We start from the raw sequence: 23,064 nt of genomic DNA on the forward strand, positions 1-23,064 counted from the left end.
GCCTCCGCATTCCAATTAAGCAAACCCATATATTTCAAATGCCACTTGCGTATAAAGTTAACAACCAGGTTTTACTTGCTTATGGTGGTGCAGAGTCCTTGGAGCGAGAACGCTTTCCGGGCTGAACTGAAAACACTTCTGCCCAGCGTCGAGTTCTGTTGGCAACTGACTTTTCAGACAGGCCTGGCCCTCCCATTAGCTATTTTGTTACACTCAAAGCACACAGCACTCTTTTGCATCCTGTTGCCTTGACTGGTTCAACCAGGACCAAACACAATGCCTCACTTTCAATCACACTTCTAGCAGTCATACTGTCTGCATTCAAATTAACCCAGGTTTTTAATACTATTACTGCAAAAATACAAACTATAAAATATGACAATTTCTTATATCCATCACACAATCTATAAATCTGCTTGATAGTTGCCTGGAGGGTATGATGAAAGCTTTGTGTTGTCACTGAAATCACCTCGTGAAAATTTAGCCATGTGAAAATGATCCAACTTAGGATATTTGTGCAACTTTCATTAAGTGCTGACTGACGGACACAGGGTCAAGTGTTCTCGACAATAATAAGCCTGTCCTCCAGATCCGCAACTCCTGTGGTGGAAAAAGCAGCTCCAATGTCTAATCTCAGGTGAGGCGGTGGACTTTAAAAGCTACACCCTCTAGTTTTCCACTCGCAGAACTCAGCGAGCTGTCTCCAGAGAGAATCTGAGACCACGGCCATCGCCAGGCAAGCTGCTGAATTTTTAACGACGCTTTGGAACCAGACACCATCACCATGGCAATACTATTTAGTTACAAGGGTCAGTGGAAATTCCAACGGAAATTGATAATTCTGATGGAAAGGCTCGATTGCATCACGCGCGTTTCCCCTTTGTCGACTGAGAAACGAACACCCTGTGTAACATGGGCAGGATCGCACAGACATTTCAGGCACCAACTAAAACAAATGATGTATGTTTTAGTTTTGGAATAGGGAATGAAGGACTCCAGCATCGTTTCAACAGGGGGGGGGGTGGGGGTGGGGGTGGGGGGGGGGGGGGTGCCTCATGCTCTGCAACTGTGTGCTTTCGGCTCTTTGACACCCACCCCTTCTTTAAGGCCACCCTTTGTGAGTAAACTCTGACACCCCTTCCAATCTCTCCTCTTCTGCATTGGTAGCAGCTTTCCTGCATTATCGCTGGGTCAGTAGGCTGCATGGTCCAGGCTTGAGTGTAGAAGATTGAGAGGGGATCTAATTCAGGTGTTGAAGGTGATTAAAGGATTTGATAGGGTAGAGAGATAAAAAATCATTTTCTCTCTTGGAGAACAAGGAGGTATAACCTTCAAATTAGAACAACGACATTCAGGAGTGATGTCAGGAGGCACTTCATACACGAAGGACAATGGAAATTTGGAACCCCCGCCCCCAGAATGGTGTTGAGGTTAGGGGTCAACTAAAAATTTCAAGCATGAGATTGTTCATTTTTTTCTAAGACAAGGGTATTCAGGGTTGCAAAACAAAGGTGTGAAACTGGAGTTGTTCAGGTAGAGCCTCCTTTTGTTCCGACGAAGGTCCTATCCTAACAGCTCCATGAGAGGACCTTCACGTGGACTTCAACAATTCAACATCGCCTTCCAAACGGCAACTAAAAATGCACAACTAATGGCCGCTTTTGCCAGGGATGCCAAGTCTCGAGAATGGATTTTGAAAAGATCTTTATTGGGTAGATTGAGATGAGTTTCTATTTTAAACTCACTGTGAAACTTTGTTATGAATAAAGGTATGGGCGCATCGGCTTATTTTTCAGGCGCATGGTACACACGGCTGCCACTGGGTGTTGGTGGTGGAGGGGGTGAATGTTTGCGGAAGGAGTGTTGATCAAGCGGGCTCCTTTGTCCTGGATGGTGTTGAGCTTCTTGAGTGTTGTTGGAGCTGCTCTCATCCAGGCAAGTGGAGAGTATTCCATCACACTCCTGACTTGTGCCATGTGAATGGTGGGCAGGCTGCGGGAGTCAGGAGGTTCGTTACTCATCACAGGATTTCTAACCTCTGACCTGTTCTTGTAGCCACAGTATTTAGATGGCTGGTCCAGTTCAGTTCTTGGACAATCCCCAGGATGTTGATAGTGGGGGATTCAGCAATGGTAATGCCATTGAATGTCATGGGGTGAGAGTTAGATTCTTTCTTGTTGGAGATGGCCATTGCCTGTCACTTGTGTGACACAGTGGGTGGCACGGTGGCACAGTGGTTAGCACTGCTGCCTCACAGCTCCAGGGACCCAATTCAATTTCGGCCTCGGGTGACTGTGAGGAGTTTGCACTTTCTCCCCGTGTCTCCACTCAGTCAAAGGCCTTCTCCACGTCCATAGTTACAATCCCCTGAGGCACCCGCCTCCTCGAAGGGGTCATAACCACATTCAATAGCCTCCTATTACTCAAAAGCTGCTGTCCCTTCATGAGCCCCGTCTGATCCTCCGAGAGCACATCCAGCACACATCCCTCCAACCGCCTCACCAACAACTGAACCAATCCTTTCACGTCTGTGTTCAGCAGCGCCCCCCCCCCCCCCACCCCCCCCCCCCCCCCACCCCCCCCCCCCCCCCCCCTCCCCACCCCCACTCGCCACTGTCTCATTAAATGTACTCAAAAGGTGGGGGGCCAACTCTGCCGAGGACTGCTTATAGAATTGTACCGGAAAACCGCCCGGCCCCATCGCCTTCCCGACTGCATCATACCAACACACTGCATTACCTCCTGCAACCCCAATGGCTCCTCCAGTGCCTGACGCTTCTGCTCCGCCACCTCCGGGAACACCAATCCATCCAAAAGCCAACCCATATCTCCCCCCTCCCGCCCTTAGGTTCGGTCTTACAACCCTCAATAAAAGGCCTCAAACACAATTTATTTTATTCCAGCTCCGTCACCACCTCCCCCTGCCTGCCACCCTGATCGGCACTATTTCTCTTGCCGCTGCCCGTCGTCGCAACTGATGATCTAGCAGGTGGCTGGCCTTCCCCCCCATACTCTTACTGTACCCCCACTTAGCCAGCGTAACTGAGCCACCCCTTCCCCATTGTCAAAAGATCAAACTGCCCCTGCAGCTTCTTCCCTTCCGCCAGCCTAGTCAGGGTCACCTAGTACCTCCGATCCACATCTACAATCCCTTCCAACAACCTCTGCCTCTCCTCTCTCTCAGCTCTATCTCTGTGGTCCTTAAACAAATTAATTTCCCCCCAAACCACCGCCTTCAATGCCTCCCAGAACCTGGTTGCAGAGACCCCCCCCCCCCCCCGTTTTGATTGAGCTCCACGTAATTCTTAATCGCCAGTGCCACCTTATCACAGAATTACTCATCTGCCAAAAGCACTGAATCCAGTCTTCACCCCGGCCTCTGCACCCTCCCTGACCTAAACCTAACATCCAAATAGGGTGGCGCATAGTCTGAGACCATTATTCCCACAAATTCCGCCCCCACAACACCGGAAAATCAGCAAGAAAATCGATACGCGAGTGTACCCGATGTATATGGGAGAAGAAGGAATATTCCCTGTCCCCCGGGTGCATAAACCTCCACAGGTCCACCCCCCTCTTGCGATCCATAAATGTCCCCAACTCCCTCACCATCTCCAATCTGGCATTGATTTAGGATCGATCTATCCAGCCTAGGTTCCAGCACACAATTTAAGTCCCCGCCCATGATCAATTGATGAGAATCCAAATCCGATGGTCATTATTATCTGTATTATTACAATGTTGTGTAAAGGATGCACAATGTACTGTGTTGGTTGACCAAAAATTTTCAATAAAATATTATTTTAAAAAAAAAGAGAATCCAAATCCGGGATAGAGCCTTGCAACTTCTGCATCAAGTCCACGTCACCCCAGCTGGGCGCAGACACATTCATCAGCGCCCCCTGGTACCCCTGCTAATTCCCTGCTCACAATCACAAACGTACCCCCAGGTCCCACAGCTCCCTGGCCACCGCAAACACGGTCTTCTTGCTAAACAGAATCCGGCCCCCTTGACTTCGAATCAAACCCCGGGTGGAACATTTGCCCACCCAACCCTTCACAGCCACACCTGATCCTTCACCCATAAATGTGTAACCAGCAGGAAAATCACCTCTTGGTGGACGAACACCGGAGACCGTTTAATTGGACCATTTAGCCCACGCCCATCCCAGGTTACGATCCTCACCGGGGGTTTCTGCCCCCGCCTTCCCCCACTCTACTAAGACCCGCCATCATAGACCTTCTCGGAATCCGCACAAACCTCCATCTCCTCAGTAAACCAGGCCCAAATCAAACAACATACCAACTACGTCGCCAGCCCAGCCCCTCCCCCAACCACTTCTTACCCCTCACCCCTCCCCTGACACCTTCCCTGCCCCCCCTCCCCTCCTTCCCACCGCTCAGGCTAACAACTGCAGCCCCCACCCCTCACTAGCATCTCCTGTTAGCATGGTGACTCCCACCTGGAGGCCCAAAGTACCCCATCCACGCCTTCCAACCTACCCATCCCCTCAGTTCAGCTTGCCCCGCCATGTCCCCTCCTCAACGCAGCTCCGTATCCTCCCTCTCAATGTCCCGTACCCAGAGAAGTAAAAAATAATTCCCCATGCAATCCCCCTACACAAAACTTTCAGCTTTGGACAAAGAGTCATCCAGACTCGAAAAGTTAGCTCCCTTCTGTCTCCAGCTGAGATTGTCCAATATTTTCTGTTTTTGTTGCAAAATGATCAAGTATCCCCAAGGACTCACGTACGCGCATCACAACCAATCATTAAATGTACAAAGGGCACACCAGGTACAAAAACGGCGCAATGTACACAAGATGCAAAATGGTACAAAAGGCACGCAAAGGACAAATTTCTCAAAGGTACACAGATGGTATACTCAGCCCTTCCCCAACCTGTGCCCCTTAACAAAGTCATTCACCTCCTTCGGAGTCAAGAAATAATATTCACGGCCCTCATAAGTTACCCAAAGCGTGGCCGGGTACAGCGCCCCAAACTGAACCTTGCGCCAAGAAAGCACTGTCTTAGCCGTATTAAAGCCTGTCCGTCTCTTGGCCAGGCCGGCACTGATGTCATGGTCGATCTCAATCCGATTCCCCTCCCAGTTGCAGTCCCGACCCGCCTTGGCCCACCTCATGATCTTTTCTTTGTCCTGGAATTTGTGCAGATGCACAATCATCGCCCGCGGTGCCTCCCACTTCCTCGGCTTCTGTCTCAAGGACCTGTGGGTACGGTCCACCTCCGGGATCTTGTCGGAGACCCTCTCCACCAACTTTGCAAACAGCTTCGCGACGTAGCCCGTGGCACCCATTCCCTCCGCTCCCTTCGACAGGCACACGATGCGCAGATTCTGCCACCTAGACCAATTCACCCTGACACCCAGCACCTTACAGACATCACCCAGCATCACCATCCCTGCCTCCAGCGACACAATCCGGTCACTCTGGTCCGACACCATCTTTTCCACCTCCTGAATCGTTGCTCCTTGCGCCTCCACATGCTTCTCCACCCAATCCAGGGTCCCGCAAAGAGGTGTTACCGCCCCCTCAATCGCGCTGGACCAGTCTCCTTGCATCCCCTTTCATTGCTGCTGAAATTCCTCCTTAATAAAGCTCATCCATTGTACCATCGGCAGTTTAACCGTTGACAACGACCTTTCCCCCTCCACCATCTTCCCAACTTGTGCTGCGCCACCAATCTCCTCCAACTGCTGGGCCAGGGCTCAGCTTTAATTGGGTTTAATACCCCATAGACATTTCAGTCCAGGGGAGAACCAATCACACTCCACTCTCCTCACACCTTATCCAACAAAATCCCCCATTTAAAAGGACCAAAACCGACACCGCCAGGTAGGTACCACCTTGTGTGCGACCGATCAGATCATGGCCGCTGCCGGAAGTCCCCCTGAGGAACTCCTACAGTGATGTCCTGGGACTGAGATGACTGACCTCCAACAACCACAGCCATCTTCCTTTGTGCCGGGTATGACTCCAACCAGCGGAGAGCTTTCCCCCTGATTCCCATCGACTCCAGTTTTGCTAGGGCTCCTTGATGCCATAGTCGGTCAAATGCTGCCTTGATGTCAAGGGCAGTCACTCTCACCTCACCTCTGGAGTTCAGCTCTTTTGGCTGTGTTTGGGCCAAGGCAGTGAGTTCCTCAGGGTAGTGTCCTGGGCCCAACCACCTTCAGCTGCTTCACCAATGGCCTTTCCTCCACGATAAGGTCAGAAGTGGGGATGTTTGCTGATTACTGCATAATGTTCAGCAGAATCTGTGACTCCTCAGATTATGAAGCGGCCCATGTCCACCTGCAGCGAGACCTGGAAACATTCGTGCTTGGGCTGATATTGGCGACTAACATTCACGCCTCTGGGCTGCAGTGAGGTCAGGGGTCGAGTGGCCCTGCTGGAACGGAAAACTGAGCAACATCTCCTAACGTAACCCAGTGTAAAATTTTGATTGATAATATTTCTGTGATGCACTGGAATATTTCACCCTGTTAAAGTCGCGCCAGGAAAGGCAAAGATGTTGTTTACCATTTATCTACAAGCCTCATAATTTGCAAAAAATGCTTTTGATGGTTATAGTCACAAATTGGAATGTGAAGGGAGCTCTCTACAAATCCCCGTGTACATCTGGCAACTCGAAATCTGAGCAGGATTCACATCCGTTGGCAAGACGACAGAATGTATACGTTCACAAAACGTCAATGAACAAAAAGGTTGCCACAAAAGGAGCTTTTTGACTAACTGGAGCGCCAAATGTTTTATTTCAACAAAGAGTCCTGAACATGCCGACGCAGTGGCATTAAAATTCAGATTATTAACGGTCATAAAGGTCCGCTTGCATGTCTGACGTCCAATTAGTCTCGGGCACATCTGCACATGTGTGTTACGATTGTGTGTCTAATTCATCAAAGTGGAAGTGCCATTTCGAGGGTTGTAGAATAAACGGTTTATATAGTTCACATGCCGAGGCCGACTGCTTCCGAAACCCTTAACCGTGCTTCTGTTACCTCCAGGCCGACCTGTTTGAGTGCTCACCGAGCCTACCTCCCATTTTCCATCCTTCCTCAATTTGCGCTCACCCAAAATCCTGATCGTTGTAATCGATTTGCAGCAAATCTCGTTCACCCATCATCCCCGTGCTCACCGATCCACAATGGCTAGCAATGGCTCCGATTGAAGTTTCTCACCCTTGTATTCAAATAAATCCCCTTTCTATCACTGTCCCTAACCCTTCCAGATCTTCGCTCGTCTCCAACCCTGGCCTCTTGGGCATCTCCGAGATGAATTTCTCCACCATTGGTGGCTGTGTTTTCAGAGACATTTGGCAGTCAGCTCTTGATTCCTCTCCCAAAATCTCTCCGTCTCTCTCTACCTCTCTCTCCCCCTTTTAAGACGCTCCTTGAATTCAGCCTACTTCAATGACCAACCCTTTGGTCATCTGTCCCAATACCTTTTTACTTGTCAAATTATCTATGATAACTCTCCTGCGGAGCACGTTGGGAATAGTTTACGCGACGAGGGTGTTCTGTAAATGCAAGTTGTTGTACGAGAAGAAGTTTTAATAATTACCCGGAATTACTAAATTAGGAGTGATTTTGTTTCTCCCCGAGATTTAACTTTGCTTTCTGCCTTAGCGAGAGGTGAGGTTGATCATTAAAACCTGAAAAAATCATTTCAAGGTTTCTCAGAAGCAGAAAGCTCCATGTGTGCGGTGGTATTAGGAACACACTGGCAGATTTGTGCCTGTTATTCCTAAATACTCACCAGAGGGCGCCACCAACCCTCAAGTGATTTCAGTTGAATTCTCGTAATTTACAAGGATGAAACTCATGAGGAACAGTTCTCTGTCTTTATACCTTTGACTGCAGTTATACTGCATTCTTCGAGTTGCCAGGTGAGCCTGCAATGTAGCTCCATGAGCTACCTTCCATGACGGGCGGCACGGTGACACAGTGGTTAGTACTGCTGCCTCACAGCACCAAGGACCTGGATTCAATTCCGTCCTTGGGTGACTGTGTGGAGTCTGCACGTTCTCCCCGCGTCTGCGAGGATTTCCTCCGGGCGCTCCGGTTTCCTCCCACAGTCCAGCGATGTGCAGGTTAGGTGGATTGGCCATGGTAAATTGCCCCTTCGTGGACCCAGCGTGGCGGCTGCAGACTGCGTCCGGCGCCGCCACTGTCCGGGGGGAGCCGTGCCGCTGGCCGGGGGGGGGGGGGTGGGGGTCTACAGCGTGGGCTAGGGGGACTGGTGGAAGATGGCCCGGGGGGTGGCGAGGGGGGCACTATCTAGCAGGTCGGGTCCACGTGCGGCAGGCGCCATGTTGTACGGCGCGACCGCTGCAGATCGTCACCGTGCCCATACGCGGCCACGGACCCGGCAATTCTTCAGTCCTTTATATCGGGAAGGTCATGCGTTTTACGTGACGCGGCTGCTAGCCCCTCACCGGTCAGAGCATCGGTGCGGGGGCGGCGCCAAATTTTTTGTCGTAAAACCAGGCACTTCCCGGGACATAGCCTGAAAATCGGAGAATCCAGCCACGTCTCCAGTTGACATGGTCCTAAGCTCTGCGATTTCCTCCCTGGCCCCCTCTGTCCCCTCTACCTGCTTTCATAAACTATTCTTTCGATCGGGATTTTGGGTACCTGCCCTGAAATTGCTTTGTGTGAATTGTGTGTCAAATTGCGAAGCTGTTTGGGACATTTTTGCTACATTAAAGGCAGTACATAAATGCAAAGATGTTGTTGTTGTGTCGTCTAGCTGCACTCTTGCGAATAATCCCCCCCCCCCCATTGCATCTCAGTTACAATTCCACCTCAATAGCCCTGGCACATCTTCCTGCGATACCTGTCTTAACCTGACATGATAAATGGACGGCACTGCTGCCTGACAGCTCCTGGGACCCGGATTAAATTCCGGCCTCAGGTGACCGCCTGTGTGAAGTCTGCACGTTCTCCCCGTGTGTGCGTGGGTTTCCTCCGGGTGCTCCGGTTTCCTCCCACGGTCCAAAGATATGCAGGTTAGGTGGATTGGCCACGCTAAATTGCCCCTTCGTGTCCAAAAAGGTTAGAGGTTGGATTAGGCGACGTTACTGAGTTAAGAAGGAAAAATGGACTTCTCCAGCACAAGGAAGTGCTGAGGGTTTTGACCAAGGGTGGTATCATGACCAGCACAGGCTTGGAGGGCCGAAGGGCCTGTTCCTGTGCTGTATTGTTCTTTGTTCTTTGAGTCAGCTGAGTAAAGGTTTGGAGGTTACAGAATGTGATATTGGTGTACATATTCCCCCCCCCCCCCGATTCCCCATAACTATTTTAACAGCCACATTGACGTTCACCTGAGAGGGCAGGTGGGGCCTCGGTTTAACACCTCATCCAGAGTGTTGGGACCTCCAACAGTGCGGCACCCCCTCTGTCGCACACTGAAGCGTCAGCCAGATTCTGTGCTCAAGTCGTTCTTTTAATCCCCTTACAAGTGAAAGGCCTGTATTACAACGGTGCCGACACGTCAGAAAAATATTTTAGAATCACAGAATTTACAGTGCAGAAGGAGGCCATTCAGCCCATCGAGTCTGCACCGGCTCTTGGAAAAAGCACCCTACTTAAGCCCACACCTCCACCCCATTACCCACTAACCCTTTTGGACACTAAGGGCAATTTTAGCGGGGAAAATCCACCTAACCTGCACATCTTTGGACTATGGGAGGAAACCGGAGCACCCGGAGGAAACCCACGGAGACACGGGGAGAAGGTGCAGACTCCGCACAGACAGTGACCCAGCAGGGAATCGAACCTGGGACCCTGGAGCTGTGAAGCAACATTGCTAACCACTGTGCTACCGTGCTGCTCCGGTAGTTTTATTGGCTGTGAAACACTTTGGAATGTGCTGAGGTTATGAACAACAACAACTTGCCTTCGACATAATAAAACACCCCACGGTGCCTCACAGGAATGTTATCAAGACCCGACAGTGAGCCAGAAAGGGAGATATTCGGCGAGGTGACTAAAAACCTGGTCAAAGAAGTTAAAAAGGTGTTTTATAAAAACATTTCTCCTCACATCCTTCACCTCGTGATTTTTAAAAATATATGTTAACAATGCGACATCAATAAAAACCATTGTGCTTGCTTCGGCAAAGAACATGCAGAGGCTTCAATTACAACAAACCGAAGTTGGCAACGTTAACCTAACCCACAATCCCATAGAATCCCTGCAGTGCAGAAGGAGGCCATTCGGCCCATCAAGTCTGCACCTCTGGAAGAGCGCCCTACCCAGGCCCATTCCCCAGCCTTATTCCTGTAATCCCACCTAACCTGCGCATCTTTGTACTGTGGGAGGAAACCCACACAGACATGGGGAGAACGTGCAGACTCCGCACAGTCAGTCACCCGAGGCCGGAATTTATTTATTTATTTTTTTCAATAAATTTAGAGTACCCAATTCATTTTCTTTTCCAATTAAGGGGCAATTTTAGCGTGGCCAATCCACCTAGCCTGCACATCTTTGGGTTGTGGGGGCGAAACCCACGCAGACACGGGGAGAACGTGCAAACTCCACACGGACAGTGGCCCAGAGCCGGGATCGAACCTGGGACCCTGGCGCTGTGAAGCAGCAGTGCTAACCGTTCTGCCACCATGCCACAAGTCAGGAAGTGGGCAAGATTGGGGACACAGAGTTCACAGGACAGCAAAACTGGGCAGGGTGTACAATCCATATTCCACCCGCCTGGCTAGGTAGGTTAAAATTGCCATGATGGGCATAAGACATGAAAGGAATTGGCTAACCCGAATGAGGCTTATCATAGAATAGAATCCCTACAGAAAGAGGCCATTTGGCCCATCGAGTCTGCACCCACCCTCTGAGAGAGCACCCTACCTAGGGTCAGGCCCCCACCGTAACCCCTTAAAATGGTTGCTGCATAAAATAGATTGATTGAGAACGTTTGGACCAACCCTCAAAATTACTTGTTCAATTTTTGTTGGAGCAATGAGGAGATCTTTCTGGAAAAGTAGCAAAGTTTGTCTCTGCAGTTGGGGCAGGTGTGTCTTCACGGACTTCATTAGCGAACACAAAAATGGATTTCTTGGTAAGAACGGTTCAGCAGCCACATGGGTGCAGCTGCCTCCTTCCGTGTCTCTTGCCTAAGAGGACTCCACCCCCTGGGGTGATTCCTCACCCCAAGACCCAATCCCAACGGGACAATCACCACAGACAGGCACCTGATGCATTTCTATAGCACCCTCCACGCCCACTGTCCATGACCCAGAGCTGTTTTTACAGCCAATGACATATGCTTGAAGTGCAGTCACCGTTTCAATGTAGCAAACTGGGCAGCCAATTTGTATGCAGGAAAATCCAACTGGTAGCACTGTGCTAATGAGCAGATAAACTAGTTGAATGATGTAGCTGAGGAATAAATATTGGCTCCCCTGATTTTCTTCATGGTAAGAAGTCTTACAACACCAGGTTAAAGTCCAACAGGTTTGTTTCAAACACTAGCTTTCGGAGCGCTGCTCCTTCCTCATTCACCTGAGGAAGGAGCAGCGCTCCGAAAGCTCGTGTTTGAAACAAACCTGTTGGACTTTAACCTGGTGTTGTAAGACTTCGTACTGTGCCCACCCCAGTCCAACTCCGGCATCTCCACATCATAGTTTCTTTGTGGTAACATTTTCCTGAGAGAGCCGACAGGGCCCCAATTTAACATCTCATTCAAGAGCCGGCACTTCCAACCGTGCGGCACTCCCTTAATATTGCAATGGGCGCATTGACCTCGATTGCGTGGTTCAAGTCCCTGGTGAGGGATTAGGGATCAGGATCTTTGATGCACAGATTTAAGTGTCACCCTTTGAACCACAGTGATTCATGGTGAAAATGTCAACTGTCCCTCCCAGAACTGGTGCTGACCAAGATTTATGGGCTTTTCTCCCCTCCTTGGGGACCAGTCTTGGCTCATCCCCCCGTCGCCCCTGTGCTCGCTGACCTGCAGTTGCTCCCAGTCAAGCGATACCTCAATTTTAAAATTCTCGTCCTTGTTTCGAAATCCCTTCCTGGCCTCATCCCACTCACCGTGCAGGATTCTCCGTCCGTTCAAAACAGCGGGATTCTCCCGTTCCCACTGCAGAGAATGGGAGATTTGGCTGAATCCCAAATTACCCGTCTTTACTGGCAGCAACAGTGGGGCGGACTCGCAGCAGGGAATCCTGGGCCCCATCTCCGTAACCTCCTCCAGCCCCCTTTATCCTCTGTCATCCCTACATTCCTGTAATTCTCGCTCCCTGCGTACCCCACCGCTGGGGACTGTGCTTTCAACTGCCTGGGCCCTAAGCTCTCGAATTCCCTCCCAAAACCTCTTTTCTCCCTAAACCTCTCTCTTTCATCCCTTAAGACCAATTTAGCCAAGCTTTTGGCCATCTGGCCTAATAGCACGCGATGTGACTTGGTACCTAATACTGCTTTCTGATGCTCTTGTGAGGTGCCTTGAGATGTTTTATTACATTAAATCCGCCCTGGAAGAACAAGAGTAGCAGACGCATGGAAACCCCACTACCTGGAAGTTCCCCTCCAAGCCACACACCATCCTGACTTGGAAATATATCACCGTTCCTTCACTGTCACTGGGGCAACATCTAGGTACGCCCTCCCCAACAGCACAAGTGGGTGTACCTACACCTCCTGGACTACAGCGGTTCAAGGAGACAGCTCACCACCACCTTCTCGAGGGAAATTAGAGATGGGCAGTAAATGCGAAGTCCACATCTCATGAAACAATATTTTTTTCATATAAGTTGCTCTTTTCACCAAGAAAGAAATTTAAAAGGGTTGCGGCAAATCAGAGCGAAACTGAAAGACACCAGCGACGGTCCCAGTGGTGCTGAATGGTGGTCTACTCTTGTTATCCATTTATGGGATGTGGCGTCCTTCGCTAGGCCACTGTTTATTGCCCATCCCTAATTGCGCCTGAGAAGGCGCTGTTGAGTCACGTTCTTGAACCGCTGCAGTCCGTGTGTTGTAGATACACCCACGGCGCTAAAACTCAGCCTTCACACACCTATTATTCACCCCTCATGGCTCAGTAGCACAGTGGTTACCGCTGTTGCTTCACAGCTCCAGGGTCCAAGGTTCGATTCCCGGCTTGGGTCACTGTCTGTGCGGAGTCTGCACGTTCTCCCCGTGTCTGCGTGGGTTTCCTCCGGGCGCTCCGGTTTCCTCCCACAGTCCAAAGACGTGCAGGTTAGGTGGATTGGCCATGCCAAATTGCCCCTTAGTGTCCAAAAAAGGTTAGGTGGGGTTACTGGGATAGGGTGGAGGTGTGGGCTGATGTAGGATGTTCTTTCCAAGAGCTGGGGCAGGCTCGATGAGCTAAACGGCCTCCTGCACTGTAAATTCTATAAATCTAGGAAATTGTCGGTTCTACCCAACATAAAACATACAGTGCAGAAGGAGGCCATTCGGCCCATTGAGTCTGCACCGACCCACTTAAGCCCTCACTTCCACCCTATCCCCCAATCCAATAACCCCTCCTAACCTTTTTGGCCACTAAGGGCAATTTAGCATGGCCAATCCACCTAACCTGTACGTCTTTGGACTGTGGGAGGAAACCGGAGCACCCGGAGGAAACCCACGCACACACAGGGAGAACGTGCAGACTCCGCACAGACAGTGACCCAAGCCAGGAATCGAACCTGGGACCCTGATGCTGTGAAGCCACAGTGCTAACCACTGTGCTGCCGTCAGAGAGACTGCACAGGAGACTTGCAAAGTGGTAGATTCCTTTCCCCCCCCCCCCCCCCGTTTGCTCTGGTCAACACTCAGTGAATTGGGAGGAAGGGCGACAGTGGCCTCTGGAGGGTGAGATGGGCAGCTGACAGCACACACCCACACCCACTGCCGAGGAACTGACGCTCATTGACTCCTGATGTCACGGATGGTAGTTTATAAAGGGGGCCAGCCTGGCTGGGCTATCTCACACACACAAGTATGAGGGAGCAGGGATGTGCTGAGGCAGCGTGGAATGCAACCCAAAGAGGCTACATTGTGGAACAGACAGAAAAAAAACGGATTGAAGCCCTGAGCTGTAAGTGCAACTTCTAAACTTTACAAACACCGCATGCCGCTTTTTGCCCATTCTGTGCAAATGGTTGCAGCCGCAAACGTTATCCTTATAAATACCTGAAACATCTAAGGACTATAATCGCCGTGGTGTATGTGGGGAAAAGTTGGAATCTTGAATGTGAAGTACAAAACTTTTACTAACTCCCCCCCCCCCCCCCCCCACCTTTTACCTTGCTCAGTGTTTCACATCAGCACAATCGAGAGGCGTGTGGGGAGTGAAACTTTACATTCTCTCACACTGTGTACGCTGGGGTGAATTTTTAAACACGTTCTTCCCACATTCCTGAATGATTTAGTACCAGCGGAGCCAGTCCCTGGTAGAAAATGGTCGGGTTTTCAAAAGTGAAACTTTTAAAAATGATTTCCCACAACTTTTTTCACTTGGAAGATGAATGTGCATTGCAATGGCGTTATAATATTTGTTGTGGCGATTGACAATAATATGTCAATAGCGGTCAGGATATTTCTGCTCCTGGATTTTCTTAACGGGATGTGAAACTGGATGAAGTAAGTCACCATGGGTCAGTTACAAAATGACACTCGAGAATCGCCAGTTCTGGGAGTAATATATAACACATCTTGTTAGCAGGGAAATGAATTATTAAAATATTGTCACTCGGTCTTGCGAGGCATTTTTATTTAATAGTTCAGCGATGCGAAAGTGAAGGAAGAAAAAACGCAATCCACTGTCTTTTGGCTTAAGTGGAACGAGTTGGTTAAACTGGGTGGGGGGGGGGGGGGCGGGGTGAAAAGGTGCAAACAGAGTTGGCTTTTTTTTTGAGAAATGAATCCTATATAATGCCCCGGTTGCTGTTCTGAGACCTAACTCAATGGGTGGATGAGGGGTTTCCAGTGAGTGCAATTCACTCCCATTTTTGGAAGACTTTCAGTGAAGTTCCACATGTGAGACTTTTAACATCTGAAAATAATGGCATTTTTGGTGCGTAAGTTGGAACCAAGGTTGCTAATTGGGTCGGCGACTGGAAGCCGACGGAGGCCCTTCGGCGCTGGTTGGCGTGGCGCCAAGCCACTTTCCTGCCGACCGGCAGGGTGCCAACCACTCCGTGGTTGGTAATAAATGGGAAAACCTGTTCCTTAAGGGAGTGGGGATAGTTTTTCTGACTCTAAAGGTCTCTGAGCTCCCCATCATTTAATTTACAAGCAATGTTAGAGCTGGTGCTTCTCATAACAGAAAATTTGCTGGTGGCCCAATTCAAAGAAAATTATCAGCAGGAATGGAGAATAACCCAAATTAAGCAGGTAGAGAATGGCAAATATGTTCCAATGAAGCTAATACATATTGAACAGCAATCTTTAAAGTAAGTTGCATAATAAATTATAAGTGAAGGTGAAGTGGGATGGTGTACAATCTTTATTGTTCAGCCAGTGAGCAGAGAACAGCCAATTCAATGTGTCTTAAATGTAGTCACTGTCATAGATCATAGAATTTACAGTGCACAAGGAGATCATTCACCCATCGAGTCTGAACCAGCCCTTGGAAAGAGCACCCCACCCAAGCCCACACCTCCACCCTATCCCTGTCACCCAGTAACCCCACCTAACCTTTATGGACACTAAGGGCAATTTAGCATAGCCAATACACCTAACCTGCACATCTTTGAACTGTGGGAGGAAACCGGAGCACCCGGACAAAACCCACGCAGACATGGGGAGAACGTGCAGACTCCACACAGACGATGACCCAAGCTGGGAATCGAACCTGGGACCCTGGAGCTGTGAGGCAAATGTGCTAACCACTGTGCTACCGTGCTGCCCTGTCGTAAGAAAGTTGGGTAGGAAAAGCCAGATTGGTTTCAGAAGTGTGAAGAGAGTCTCTCGGACCAACATTCATCACTGAAGATAAGGGGCGGGATTCTCCGACCCAATCGCCAGGGGTCAGCATGAATCCCACCCCCGCCGTCCTCCAAATTCTCCCGCCCCCCAAAAACTGGCCCGGTGTGAGTCGCGCCGCCCGCCTCGGAGAATGGCGTGGACCGGCGCGACTCAGTGGGCTCCGGGGCTCCCCGAATTCTTAGGCCCGCGATGGGCCGAAGTCCCATTGGGCGTAAATTGGAGTAGGTCCCTTACCGGCGGGACCTGGCGGCGCGGGCGGCCTCCGGGGTTCTTGGGGGGCGCGGGGAGATCTGGACTCGGGAGGTGCCCCCACGGTGGCCTGGCCCATGATCGGGACCCACCGATCCGCAGACGGTCCTGTGCCGTGGGGGCACTCTTTCCTTCCGCACCGGAGGCTGTACCGGTCCGCCATTCCTGGTGCGGAAGCGAATCCCTCTGCGCATGGGCGGGGATGACGCCAGCACACGTTGGCACTCCCGCACATGCGCCAACTCCGCCGGCCGGCGGAGGCCCTTCGGCGCTGGTTGGCGTGGCGCCAAGCCACTTTCCCGCCGACCGGCAGGGTGCCAACCACTCCGTGGTGGGCCTGGCCCCTCCTCCGCACCTTTGGGGCGCCCGACACCGGAGTGGTTCACGTCACTCCGTCCCGCCGGGACCCCTGCCGGGTAGGGGTCAATCCCGTCCAAGATTGCCATCAATCTCGGTTTAATCAGCCTATTTAACTTGGACTGTGAGGATAGAACAAATAACAGTGTACAGAATATATAAAAGCAAATTACTGCGGATGCTGGAATCTGAAATGAAAGAGAAAATGCTGGAAAATCTCAGCAGGTTTGGCAGGATCTGTAGAGAGAAAAGAGCGAACATTTTGAGTCTGATGACTCTTTGTCAAAGCTAACAGACAAAGTGGGAAATATTCATCCTGTGGAGTGAGAATGAAAGAAGAGCCATAGCCACAGAAACCCAGGGAAACCGGTTGTTAATGGCCACAGAAACCAAGGGGAAAGAGTGCGAATGGCAGTCCCCAGAGAGAACAAAAGGTGTGAGAGGCCAAACAGCAGAGAAGCTAACATCAGAGGGTGAACTGTAGATGTGGGGTGAGGGGAAAGGTAAGCAAAGAGGAGAAAGGGGAGGAAAGGTGGATAAGATTGGGTGGGGGGGGGGGATTAAATGTATATTAAGAAAGAAAGAAATGGTAAAAGACAGTTAAAATGAAATGGGATGAAAACAAATGGGTCGAGGTGGGTAGAGCTGATCATCTGAAGTTGTTGAATTCGATGTTCAGGCCGGAAGGCTGTAGCCTGCCTAACAGAATATATAAACCTTAAACTAGAACACAAAGGAGAGAGGTTTTTTTCTAGATGAAGAATGTACTCAATTGTTCACCCATCTTCCCTCTGCTCGTGGACCTACATTGATTAGCTCTTGGTCCAGAAGTGCACCAGTTTTAAAATTCTCATCCTTGTGTTCAAATCCCTACATGACCTCGCTCCCTCCCTACCTCTGTAGACAGCTGCAAACCCTCCAAGCGCATTGTGCTCCTCCGGTTTTGGCCTCTTGCGCATCCTCACGTTTTATCATTCCAGCGTTAGTGGCTGCGCCCTCAGATGTCTGGGCCCTAAGCTCCGGAATTCCCTCCCTAAACCTCTCTCTCAGCTCCTTAAGGAATCTCCTTAAAATCTATCCCTGTCACCAAGTCTTTGGTTCCGTGTCAGCATATTAGCAGTAAAATGCATGTTATTGAATTGCCTTTCAATCACCTCAATGCTCATCACCTCATTTGAATCTGGCTGGATTAATTGGGATTGGAGAGAACTGCAGACACATTAGACCAGCCTTTTATGCTCAGTTTGAGTGGCACTTAACCCCAAAGGTAGATCGGTTAACCCCCAGTTCCATGGGTCCAAAGATCTGTACTCTTTCTATTAGTCAAGCCACTTTTGCTGGAGGAGTGAAGACAATGATAGGAATCTTTTAGTCACTGCACTGGTTTGATATGAAAACATCGGATGATCCAACTCTCTTGGCTGGATGGCCTTCTTACATTTGGCAGTAGCCCCCTTTCTCCTGAGTCAGAAGGCTTTGGGTTCATGTCCCGCTCCAGAACGTGTCATCCCATCTGACACGACAGTGCAGTACTGAGGTGGTGCTGCACTCTCGGAGGTGCCAGTCTTCAGGTAAGACGCGTCACTATTTCGAAGAACAGCAGCAAATTTCTCCCCCCTGTCCTGGCCAAAATCTACCCCTCAGATAACATCATCAAAAACAGATCAACAGGCGTCGCGGTGACGCAGTGCTTAGCACTGCTTCCTCACGGCGCCGAGGACCCGGGTTCGATCCCAGCTCCGTGATCACTCTGGAGTTTGCACATTCTCCCCGTGTCTGGGTGGGTCTCATCCCCACAACCCAAAAAAGCAAAAAGATGTGCAGGGTAGGTGGATTGGACACGCTAAATTGCCCCTCAACTAAAACAAAATGTTCTAAAACCAATCATCTGGTCATTATCACATTGCGTGGAAACCTGCTCTGCATAAATTGGCTGCCATGTTTCCGAACTTACAACAGTGACTATACTTCCAAAAATTACCTCATTGGCTGTAAAATACTTTGGCCAATCCTATGGACCTGAAAGGTGCTAGATAAATGCAAGTGTTTCTCTGGTCTGCTGACACTTGGAGTGGGGATGATAGGACTGGCCGTCCTATTCTAGACTGGAACAGAACAGGCTGTGTGCAATGAAATGGAAGTGTACTTCAGCAAGTTGGCGGGAGACAGTGGCACAGTGGTAATGTCAGTGGACTAGTAATGCAACAGCCCAGGGGGCACGGGTTCAAATCCCACCACGGCAGCTGGTGGGAATTTAAATTTAATTAATAAAATCTGGAATTGAAAGCTAGTCTTAGTAATGGTGACCATGACAACGATCATCGATTGTCATAAAATCCCATCTATTTCAATAGTATTGTTTAGGGAAGGAACCGGGCAGACGTGTGACTCAAAGGCCTCACGTGCCCTCTGAAATGCCCGAGTGAGCCATTTCAAGCACAATTAGGGAGGGAACCAATGCTGGCCTTGCCAGTGACACTCACATCCCACAAAAGGATAAAAGAAATTACAGTATATGAGTAATCTGAAACGTGATATGGATTTCCTGTTGGCTCATTGCTTGGAGATTGATGGCTGTGGTTAGTGAACAACTCCATTCTCGTTGTATCACTGCACAGCCAGGATAGCAGCAGCTGAATGAGATGGACCTTCATTTTTCTCGTCTGGAAATTTCTGTCAATGTCTTTCTGAAAAGAGATGGGGAAAATGAAGTGAAAAAGGGCGGCGGGGTAGCACAGTGGGTAGCACTGTTGCTTCACAGCCCCAGGGTCCCAGGTTCGATTCCCGGCTTGGGTCACTGTCTGTGCGGAGTCTGCACGTTCTCCCTGTGTCTGCGTGGGTTTCCTCTGGGTGCTCCGGTTTCCTCCCACAAGTCCCGAAAGACGTGCTGTTAGGTGAATTGGACATTCTGAATTCTCCCTCTGTGTACCCGAACAGGCGCCGGAATGTGGCGACTAGGGGCTTTTCACAGTAACTTCATTGCAGTGTTAACGTAAGCCTACTTGTGACACTAATAAGGATTATTATTATATTTGAACAGTGGATAGTACTGGGACTGCGGCGCTGAGGATCCGGGTTCCAATCCCGGTCCTGGGTCACTGTCCGTGTGGAGTTTGCACATTCGTCCCGTGTCTGCGTGGGTTTCACCCCACAACCCAAAGATGTGCAGGTTAGGTGGATTGACCACACTAAATTGCCCCTTAATTGGAAAAAAAATAATTGGGTACTCTAAATTTATGGGGGGGAAAAATTATTATATTTGAAAAAGAAAGGAGTTAACTCAGTGAGCATTGGTCCTACAGAAAGTGAGTGTGAGAAATTAGTGGTGGAAAATGGGAGATGGCAGATGAATTGAAGCGATATTTTGCATCGGTGTTCAATGCAGAGGATAAAAGATGTTGGCATCTTTGAATCTGTCTATATATATATATATGTTTCTGGAACATACCTCTTCATTCACCTGAGGAAGGAGCAGTGCTCCGAAAGCTAGTGACATCGAAACAAACGTGTTGGACTTTAACCTGGTGTTGTAAGACTTCTTACTGTGCTCACCCCAGTCCAACGCCGGCATCTCCACGTCGAGGATAAAAGTAACAACCCAGAATTAGCTGTAAATCAGGAAGTGGAAGGGAGGGAGGAACTGTGGAAAATTACAATCACCAGGCAAGTGGTCCTGGGAAAATTGTTGGAGCTGCGTGCTGACGGGTCCCTAGGTCCTGATGGACTCAATCCCAGGGTCTTAAAAATAGCGGCGAGTGAGATAGTTGATGAGTATGGCAGCATGGTGGCACAGCGGTTAGCACTGCTGCCTCACAGCACATGGGACCAGGAGTGGGGCGACTAGGGGATTTTCCCAGTAACTTCATTGCAGTGTTAATGTAAGCCTACTTGTGACATTAATAAAGATTATTATTATTGTTAAAGAGATGACTGGATTAAACATTGGACGTTGGTTTGAACATGACAGGGTTCAATGGTGGAAATCTTCCGTGCGAAGAGATGGTTAAGCATTGATGCTGCTGATCAGCTCTCCTATTTTCACCCCCTGTCTTTATTTCTCCAGCCCTGCGGATATGACTCTGAACACCCAGAGGCGCGATGGCCATGCCCCCCTGCAGAGACGTGCCAGCTCTCCCGTGCCCTCGACTCACCATCCCCCACATCCTCGCGTCCGACCTGTCCGCAGCCTGACCACCGAGAGGGAGCTGCTGGCCCACCCCGCCCAGGGGCAACACAGACCCAACTTTGGCCATTCGGTTTCGTGCCAGCCCGGGGAGAGGGAGCGTGGCAGCTGGTCATCGGACTCGGCCGAATCGGACGGCTCCAGCGACTCCGACGGCGGACTCTTCCGGGTGCTGCTGCTTGGGGATTCCGGAGTGGGAAAGTCCAGCCTGACCAATATTTTCGCAGGGATCCAAGATGCACATGGCGAGCACTCGGGAGGTAAGAATGGGAGCATGGGGAGGGAAGGGGGGGGGGCATTCAGCCCTTCAAATGCACAAAGGGACAGAAGAAGGCCGCTAAGTCCCTCGAATCATTTACCATTCTACTGGATCAAAACTTATCTGCATTAACTCCACAGCCCCATCTGTGTTCCACACCTCAATATCTTACCCAATAAAAAAAACTATCAATACAAAAGCCAAAAACTACAGAAGCAGGAAATTTGAAATTAAAGTGGAAAAGGTGGGAAATATTCAGCTGGCCGTCATCTGTGCAGTGAGAAAGCAATGAACATTTCAGGTCGATGACCTATTGGAACTATTTCTCCCCACAGCGATGTGGTCAGGTCTGCTGAACAAAGCTGTCGGCCTCAATGGCTTTGCTCGCGGAGGGAGTTCCAGATTCCCTCTAACCCTTGTGTGATGGATATCGTGGGCGGCACGGTAGCACAGTGGTTAGCACTGTTGCTTCACAGCCCCAGGGTCCCAGGTTCGATTCCCGGCTTGGGTCACTGTCTGTGCGGAGTCTGCACGTTCTCCCCGTGTGTGCGTGGGTTTCCTCCGGGCGCTCCGGTTTCCTCCCACAAGTCCCGAAAGACGTACTGTTAGGTGAATTGGACATTCTGAATTCTCCCTCTCTGTACCCGAACAGGTGCCAAAATGTGGCGACGAGGGGATTTTCACAGTAACTTCATTGCAGTGCTAATGTAAGCCTACTTGTGACAATAATAAAGATTATTAAATTAAATTAAATCCCTGAAAAACCTGGTTCTAATTTTAAGGAAAGGTCCTATGATCAGGACTCCCCCCCCCCCACTCCCACCAGAGAAAATAGATTCTCAGCATCTATTCTACCCAATTAAATCTTTTCACCATTTGAAGAGAACATTCCTAGACCCTGCAAAGTGCCCTCTCAATTTAATCCTTTAAGACTCTGGCAACATTCTGGTGGATCTGTGGGTATTCGTACTCCACAGACAACACATCCTTCCTGAGATGCAGCTCCCGGAACTGGAGATATTCAATTACAGGTTGAAGGAACATGAACGGGAGTGCACAGGAGAACAAAGAGAGGTTGTCACAAGGGGTGTAAAAGTGCAACAAGAAATTTGGAATTATAAAAGTGAAGCTAACTAATCGGGGAAGGTAGGTGTAGTAAATGCAATAATTGGTGACCAGCGGTTGGCTAACGAATAACAACGGGTTAATTAACATTAATATAACATTTATTAATATTATGGGCAGCACGGTAGCACAGTGGTTAGCACTGTTGCTTCACAGTGCCAAGGTCCCAAGTTCGATTCCCGGCTTGGGTCACTGTCTGTGCGGAGTCTGTACGTTCTCCCCGTGTCTGCCTGGGTTCCCTCCGGGTGCTCCGGTTTCTTCCCACAAATCCCGAAAGATGTGATTGTTCGGTGAATTGGACATTCTGAATTCTCCCTCAGTGTACCCGAACAGGCGCCAGAATGTGGCGACTCGGGGATTTTTACAGTAACGTCATTGCAGTGTGAGTGTAAGCCTACTTGTGACAACAAAGATTATTATTTTATTATTATTAACACACGGACTGTATACAGAGCACCAAAACCGATGTCTTCATTCTCAGTGCTGGCTGAAAAAACCCGCACTCTGCACCAAGGTCCCTGCGCTCATTCCTTATTGGTCGATCGGGTCACATGTCCCCTCTGATGTCCTCCCCCCCCCCCCGTCTTAAAGGGGCGAGCCTCTACATCCTGCCCCCTTTAAGTCCATTATTACACAGTGCACTGATAACGTACACAACTTTCAAAACATTAGCATTAAATAACAATTTTTAACACCGTTTATCTGAAACCCAGTCTGCCAGGGGACTTTCTCTTTCTCTGGGGACGACCTAGTTCAACTGGTTGAGGTTCCGCTGAAGAGGCAGTTTCGTTTGTACGTGCTTCACTGGGACTCTTGCTCGCTACTTCCCACTGCTTCCTCTGATTCACTGGGAGCAGCACTTTGACCTGCCTCTGGTTGATCAGCCGCTTCACGCCTTGGGCAAACAACAACACTACTT

The 23,064-nt window shown here is 49.8% G+C and overlaps 1 protein-coding gene across 2 annotated transcripts in view; it reads left to right on the top strand.

The window, feature by feature from the left end:
- Positions 1-13,896: 13,896 nt before the first annotated feature.
- The window catches only part of rem1 (RAS (RAD and GEM)-like GTP-binding 1), a 39,970-nt gene continuing 30,802 nt past the window's right edge, over positions 13,897-23,064 (top strand). The window contains exons 1-2 of one of the 2 annotated variants that reach the window (XM_072515251.1): positions 13,897-14,080; positions 20,642-21,021. In XM_072515251.1, the coding sequence (XP_072371352.1) occupies positions 20,652-21,021 (370 nt within the window). In that variant the 5' untranslated portion in view covers positions 13,897-14,080; positions 20,642-20,651. The remainder of the gene's footprint in view (positions 14,081-20,641; positions 21,022-23,064) is intronic. The other variant, XM_072515250.1, reaches the window with a different exon arrangement.

This window comes from Scyliorhinus torazame, chromosome 8, assembly GCF_047496885.1.
Source record: "Scyliorhinus torazame isolate Kashiwa2021f chromosome 8, sScyTor2.1, whole genome shotgun sequence".
Lineage (NCBI taxonomy): Eukaryota > Metazoa > Chordata > Chondrichthyes > Carcharhiniformes > Scyliorhinidae > Scyliorhinus > Scyliorhinus torazame.